This window comes from Loxodonta africana, chromosome 19 (genome assembly GCF_030014295.1).
Source record: "Loxodonta africana isolate mLoxAfr1 chromosome 19, mLoxAfr1.hap2, whole genome shotgun sequence".
NCBI lineage: Eukaryota > Metazoa > Chordata > Mammalia > Proboscidea > Elephantidae > Loxodonta > Loxodonta africana.
In genome coordinates this window covers 25,952,767-25,960,044 of record NC_087360.1, presented here as the reverse complement: position 1 = coordinate 25,960,044, position 7,278 = coordinate 25,952,767, and the positions used below count along the sequence as shown (strand labels likewise).

The window sequence follows — 7,278 nt, the reverse complement described above, 5'->3', positions numbered from 1 at the left end:
GAACCCCAGGGTTCAGCTCCCCAGAAACTTCCCAGGTTCCTGTGGACAGTTAATCTTCTTTTTTTGAATTCTGGTTCTACAGGCCTAGCTGTGTGTCCTTGGGCCAGTCACTTCCTCTCTCTGCTTCGTTTCCACCTGTGTAAAATGGGGATAATAATAGTGGGTATTGAATACATGAATTAACAGAGCACCACACGCCCAAGTTCAGATGAGGCCACCAGGCCAAATGAAGAAGCGGTTACCTGTGCTCACATGGCAGAGAGCTGCAAACCAGGCCCCCCACCTCCTCCTAGTCCCCTACTCAGGCCCTTTCCACCAGGTGAGATCCCAGGCTGGGAGGAACATACATCAGGAGGTCACATGGCGTATTCCCCCATCTCTACATGGGACCCAAGATCTCAGGTTTTGGACAACTTGGCAGGTATGTTACAGGTTCTGCATGGCAGGGATAACAGTAAGAACTTTAAACCCTGAATTTCTGCTTAAATGTCTCTGAGAAGGACTTTCACATTCCCTGAAGGTACCCCCTCCTTAGCTGAGAGCTTCTCGGGGCACCTCCTAGGCCTTGTGGCCCTGACCCCAGGCAGGTCTCAGGGCCTTCCCATCTGTAATCTGCTGAAAACTGAGAGCTGGCCAGTGACCCCCCCTCCCCTCAAAGACCACACACGGACATGCTCATATATGTGGGCAGACACACGTGGACACACTGACTGCTACAACTGGGTCTGAATCAGGCCAGCTCACTGGGACATGGGCATCCCCAAGAACTAGCCGAGGCCAGGCCAGGTTTGAGGGGCCTAGACAAGGCTTAAGGCACCTGGAGACCCAGGATGACAGAAACATCCAGACAGTGACTCGCAGGCAGACAGACAGATGCATCTGGACAGACTCCCAGAACAACATGGGGTCAGGGCTCTCCAGCTGCAGGTCAGGCAGCCCTGAGAATCCTGTCCCACCTCATACCCAGGCCATCCCCCAGCCAGGACCCAGACACATCCAGGAGAAGGAGCCAAGAGTTCCCCAGCCCCCTAAGACAGGCTCCAAGGAAACGCCCCCTCCCCAGGGCCAGGGATGGAGCTGCCTTCTAGGTCTCCATGCACAAGGGGAAACTGAGGCCAAGGGGATGGGGCTGCTCTCCCAGGTCTCCATTGACTCACCCAGGCCGGGGCTGTGCTCTCGGCTTCTGTGATCTGCAGCCCGAGGCCCCAGTTCCCAGGGGCAGGTGGGCGTGCTGCCAGAGGCCTGGCCCCTGTTCTGGCTTTTCTGGGGAGCCACCGTGACCTCCAAGTACGCCGAAGTCACACCCTTCTTCCCTTCCCCAGCGCAGGCGGGTCTGGGCTGAGGGCACCTGATAACCTCCCTGGCTCATCTGTGGGGCCCCATCAGGACACAGTGGAACCTCAACCTCACCGCGCAGGCGACAGCCCCTCTGCTGACAGGAAACTAGGCCTGCAAGTTTGAGTCTCCGGCCCAGGCCCACAGCCACTGAAGGCAGAGGCGGCTTGGGTGGCCTCCAGGCCCGTCCTGTTTTCCTGGCCCTACACCTCAGCAGGGAGAAGCCCACCGTAGACCCCCAGGTCTCTTGTCCCCAGCTAGGCTCTCTCCCACCACCATTCCAGCAGGACTGCTGTTAGTGAGGGCCAAGCAGAACTCAGGCGGCAGGCCAAAAGAAAGCAGGCAGCAGCCTGGAAGAAGCACTCTCGGGTGATCCTCGGTAGGCCACCCATGTCCAAGGGGACAGAGGAGGATGGGGGACCCTCAAGCAGGAGCATCCAGGAGTCTCTGACCATGTTCAGAACCTTCTGAAACAGCAAGGAATGAAGAAAGGTCCCAGCTTGGGAACCAGACAGCACTGGATGGGAGACTTCCGGTCACTGTGTGACCCTGTCAAGTCACTTCTCTTCTCAAAGCTTCAGGCCCTTGCATGGACAGGGAAACAGTACATGTACTGCTCATAGAGCTGCAGAAGAACCGAGTCTGGTGAGGTCAGCCTGCCCCCAGACCAGGCCCTTGAGTGGGGACAGAGAGGCCCGAGGAGGAGCTGTGGCTGAGACTCAGACCCAGGTGGCCCCCAAGGACCAGAGCTCAGTCCAGTCACTACAAAGTCTTTTATTAACAAGTTGATAAAAAAAGAAAGAGAGAGATGCAAAAATACTTCTCTTAGAGGCCCTGGGAGGGTGGCACTGTCAGAATTTGCCTGGTAGGCAAGGCCACCCAGCCAGAGGCAGAACGGAGATCAGGGGCCCTGTCCAGAGGCACAGCGACCCAGGGGGCTGAGGGAGGTGGCTCGGGCCTCAAGCAGGAACTGTGCAAACACTGAGGCCGTGCAGAGAGTGATGGGTTGGGGGCTTCTGGGGGGAACCCCCGAGCACCGTGTTTCCCTGCATGGGCAAACACGCAGTCAAGCCAGCGCCTGCCCACTCCATGTGTGTGTGTACACACGTGTTCACATGAGAGCTGGTGCCCATAAGCAGCTTACATATACAGAGTGGAACGAGGGGTTCCCCAGCAGGAATGGGGTATCGTCCCAGAGCTTGAGGAAATAGCTTAGAGAAGTCCCCAGAGGCCTGGGGGCAAGTGGCAAGCATGTCCCCCGTGGAGCTCAGGAGCCCAGGGCCTCCTGCCGCCGCTGGAGCACCTCGATGACATTGCCAATACCATCTTCAGGTACCTGTGGGCATGTGGGTGGGGTCAGAGCTGAAGCTGGCAGGACTGCCCTGACTTGCTGGCCCAGCTGGGACTACTTCCTGCGCTCCCCTGGCACCCTTCTGGGCCCCAGTCTCCCTTCAGGAGCTCTCACCCCAGTCCACTGTGCTCACCAGAGCATGGTCAAAGTTGAAGGTGCTGATGTAATAGGCAGAGATGTCAGCTGCAGCCAGGGGACCTGCGATCTGGGCCACAATCCCACACTCGTCTGAAGGTTGAGGAAGGGTACAAGTGAGTCACTTGGCCCCCACAGACCCTCCCCAGCCCCCAACATACAAGAGCGGCCCTCACCGAAGCCCAGCGGCTGTCCGCCGATGCGCACCATCCTCCACAGCTCCCCCGAGGAGCTGGTCAGCAGCAGGTCACTGGGGAACCTGGGGAGGCAGGGGGTGGTGGGCAGGGCACCCCACCCGCCTGCCCACAATGAGCCTCTGGGGCAAGCAGCCTGAGGGCCTCCGGGTCTGATGCTGCCTCCACCCTCCCTGTGCTGGCTTAGGGTCTGTAGCCCTCTCCAGGTACGGGTGGGTCACGTACTTTTTCTGTGTCTCAGCATCCATGACAATGGAGATGTAGCCCTCAATGAGGGAGAAGGCAAAGAATGGGATGGAGCTGGGTTCAGGACTCCCAGAGGCCGCCTCCTTGGGGGCACTAGGGAGGGAAAGAAGGTTCAGAGGCTGTGCCAGGCACCCAGCCCACATCCGTCTCCTCCCCATCAGCCTCCCAACCCTGGGGCAGGGGCTGGTACCAGGTGACCCGGGGCAGGCCCTCCCTCTCTGGAACACTTTGCTCCCCTGTCCAAGGCCCCAACTTCTTGATTGTGCAGATAGAGTACCACCTGTTATGCCAAAGACATAGGATCCCAGAGGCAAGAGGGCCTGACTAGGGCAGGGGTCTGGGGTGGCTCTGCTGACACAGTCGTAGAGGACTCCAGCCAACCTTGCTCAAATATTGGTGGAAGGCATGTGGGTGTCAGGGACTGTCAGGAACGTAGAACAGGGCACAGGGCTGCAGAACGTATGGACGGGCAGGAGATGGTAGGATGGAACACAGTGAACAACAAACAAGGGGCCCACCTGTGTGAGTAGAAGAGGACGTCTATGAGTGTGGTGGCAATGGCTGGCAGCGTCTCGGGATCCAAGGTGAGGACACAGAAGCGATTCTGAGGGCTCTGGACAGGATGCACCGTTGGGCTGGGCCCTGCTTGGGAGGGACCAGCTGGCTGGTAAACAGGCAGCCATGGGCTAGGGCGCTCCCTAGTGGTGGGTCAGGGAGGCTCCTGGGCCAAGCATGGGGTCTCGCTCTCCAGGCACTGGCCTAGGTTCTTTGGGCCCACAGACCTGCCCACACAAGGGAAGAGGGGAAGAGGCCCCAGTGGGAAGAGGATCCCCTGCCCGAGTTTTGAGTGTCAGGGGGCAGCCCTCACCATGCTGGGCACGGGGAAAGCCATTGCTGGACTCATCCCTGGCAACGGGCACAGGCTCCCCGCCCACCTCGCGGTAAATGTCAAACTCCTGGGCCAGCGTGTGGATCACCACAGACAAGTCCTGCTCCCGCACCTGGCCATAGAGAGATGACACATCATGTGGGTGCCCAGGAACCCGGGCCCACCCTGCCCCAGGGCCTGCAGACACTCACCAGGATGAAGTCCGTCTGGTAAGTGGACAGCATCAGCACCGACACGTGGTGCTCAGCCAGCGGCGTGATGACTGAGCGGGCGATCTTGGTAACCCCGGCGGCCTGCACTGCTGTGGCTGCACCGCTGTGGGATGAGACGTTCAGCACCAGCCATGTGGCCTCAGCCACTTGCAGGTACTCGGATGGGGGCAGCTCTGTGGGTAGGGGCACATGCCCAGTCAGGGTCCACAGAGCTGGCCCCTGTCCCTCTCTGAGCCTCAGTTTCCTCGTCCATACCTAGAGGGCCCTGTCAAGGTACTGGGAGGTCTGGAGAATGAGGCTGACCCCCCCCACCCCAAGTTTTTCTCTTGAGATTCTCATGTATGCAAGGACTGAGAAGCACTTCAGGGACTGGCCTGCTAGGAATTGAAGTGTCCCAGACAGACCTGGGCTCAAATCCCAATTTCACCATTTACTCAATGTGTAACCTGGGACAAGTAACTTAACCTTTGAGCCTGTTACCTTATCTGTAAAATGGGACAACAATATACCTATCTGAAAGGATGTTCTGAGGATTAACAAAGGCTTTACACCACTTGGCACCACCAGGAGGCGCAAGCACATCAGGTTGGCTGGGGATGTCCTTCCCCCTGGCCAACCCAGACTTCCCTGCAGTACAAACAGGGAAACTAAGGCCCGAAGCAGAGCAGTGGGGGATGGATGGGCCAATTGCCAGTTGGCTGGCCTGAGATTTCAGGTCTGGAGGATGGGCCAAGCTGGCAGGAATGGGAGCCAGAAGTCAGCTCCAAGGCTTGGGGAAGGGAACAGGCTGGCTTCCAGTCCACAGCGGGGGCCAAGCCTGGGTGGTTGCTGATCACCCAGCACAACCAGGAGGCCCCCTAGGACCCCGCTCTGGATGGCTGCCCGCTCCTGCATTCTTTCCCCAACCCTCCAACTCCTGGGGTTCCCAGGCTGGGGGGTGGGGTGGGTGACCAGCATCAGGGAGAGAAGTCCAGGAGCAGTAACGGTTAGGGGTTTATAGCAGCTCCAGAAACCCCCTCAGGCAGCCCCATGTATAAAGCACTCATAGGACCCTGATAGATCAGAACCATAACCACAACCATTTTACATAACAGTAACCAGGCTCAGAGAGGGAAAATGACTTGCTCAAGAGCACACAGCCAGTTGAGTAGTGGGTCCACATTCAAACCCAGATCCATCTGCCTTCAATGACCCAGCTCTTGGAGCACCGGACCCCAGCGCGAAGAGTCCCTCCCCTGCTCCTGCTTCCTAGTCCGGCCCCCACCTTTGAAGCCCTCCTCGTCCACCATGAGCGTGTAATCCTCGGGGGTCTCTGTCAGGCTGAAGAACTTGCACCTGGTTGGGGGAGGGGCGCCTTCAGCCTGGGGTGAAGAGCTCCCTGCGCTCATCTGCCTTGGACAGACATCCCGCCGGACGCCCTCCCGTCTGCCAGGTGGTTTAGGACCAGTGCTCCCCTCCGGCCTTAGTTTCCTTCCCGGGGCAGCGGGGTGTGGGCGCCATCTCCCGAATAGCAAACTGATTTCCGCCTCCCGACCTCCCTGGGCCCCTGCTCTGGCTGCTTCACGCATTCGTCTTTCCCTATTCCGGGAGACGGCCCCGAGGGCTTCAGGCCCTGGGTCCCCAAGCCGGACTTTTTGACCTAACGGGAGGCGCTTGGAAGCTCCCCGCAGTGGCCAGGAAGGAATCCACCCATCTGGCAGCACTTGGAGTTAAGCATTGCCCACTCTGTGCTGTTTGCACCCCGACCGGCCCTGGGACCGGGGCCTCGCGGTGTCGGATAGGTGGCGGTCCCGGGGACCGTAGGTTCAGGCCTGACGGCGGCCGGAGGAGGAGCGTCCTCCCCACCCGCTCCAGCCCGCCCCGCAGCGACCCTTATCCCCCTACCCTGGCCGGGAGTGACAGCAGAGCTCCCAACCCCATCTGAACCCCCGAACCCAGGAGCGCACCGACTGCGGCGGGGCAGGAAGAGCAGCTTGATGAGCGGGTGAGTGTAGAGCCAAAGGCCGGGGCGGGCGAGGCTCAGGACCCGCACCCGGTGTTCTAGGATGTGCAGCTCCATCGCGACCCGCGCTGAGCGGACCCCGCGGCTAACCAGACCCAGGCCGCGCGGGAGGCGGGACGGCGGGCGGTGCCCGGGTTTAAAGGAGCAGTTGCGCGGACGCGTCCACACCGCCCACTACTCCGTGGACCGTCCCAGCCCCGCCCCGCCCCGCCCCGTCCTGCACCCCGACGGCCTCGCCCCGCTGCCCGCGCTGCCTCTCCGGGGTGGCCACGCCCCCCCGAATGCCGGGGCTTCACCTCGCTCCTTCCGGACCTCGGCGGGCCCGGCGCCTTCGGCAGTAGCTCTTGGATCTCCGGCTGACCCTACCCGCTCCGCGCCCTCCAGGCCCCGCCCTTTCCGCAGGACTCTAGCAGTGCTGGGGCAGGAAGCGTCTGGAACGAATGGAGGTCGTCTCTGCCCTTTGGACCCCCACGTGGGTCTTATGATTGAGGTCATGATTGAGTTGATTGACGCTCGAAAGGCCTGCGAGGCGAACTGGGGCTCTGCTGGAACCAGAGCGATGCCCGCGATCCCCTGGGGCATGGAGGGGTAAAGGTCCGCTGTGCAGCCCTGGCGACCCTGTGATGGGGTCCCTCCAAAAACTGTGCCGGCGCTTTTCTCCCTCCTTCTTCTCATTATTTGGCAGGTGGCAGGGCCGCTAGAGCTGGGTGGGGTGGGGGTGACAAGTTCTCATCCCCCAGCAAGGGCTGCCTAGGGTGGGTATTGATGCATACGTATCCGTCCCTGCTTGGTGAACCCTGCGAACAGGCTGACAAGGGGAAACCTGGGTCGGCCTGGGTGGCTCCCACATCTGTTCCTCTCACCTAACTTTCAGAGTAAAGTTCCCCACCAGGGACACATGAAAAAGGAGAGCC

General features: G+C 60.3%; 1 protein-coding gene across 6 annotated transcripts; it reads right to left on the bottom strand.

Annotated features, from left to right (window-relative positions):
* Positions 1–2,094: 2,094 nt before the first annotated feature.
* Positions 2,095–6,503, bottom strand: CASTOR1 (cytosolic arginine sensor for mTORC1 subunit 1). Of its 6 annotated transcripts, none has more exons than XM_023559240.2 (9): positions 6,309–6,502; positions 5,627–5,697; positions 4,342–4,535; positions 4,130–4,262; positions 3,780–3,906; positions 3,241–3,354; positions 2,998–3,080; positions 2,820–2,914; positions 2,095–2,671 (listed from the first exon to the last, which is right to left on the bottom strand). In XM_023559240.2, exons 1-9 carry the CDS (start codon positions 6,419–6,421, stop codon positions 2,603–2,605), a joined length of 999 nt encoding a protein of 332 aa, XP_023415008.2. In that variant the 5' UTR covers positions 6,422–6,502; the 3' UTR covers positions 2,095–2,602. The 6 variants fall into 6 exon arrangements, with proteins under 6 accessions (XP_023415008.2, XP_003419193.2, XP_023415009.2 ...); XM_003419145.4 differs by having other exon boundaries at positions 3,780–3,903; positions 6,309–6,499; XM_023559241.2 differs by lacking the exon at positions 5,627–5,697 and having other exon boundaries at positions 4,342–4,465; positions 6,309–6,503.
* Between the last annotated feature and the right edge of the window lie 775 nt (positions 6,504–7,278).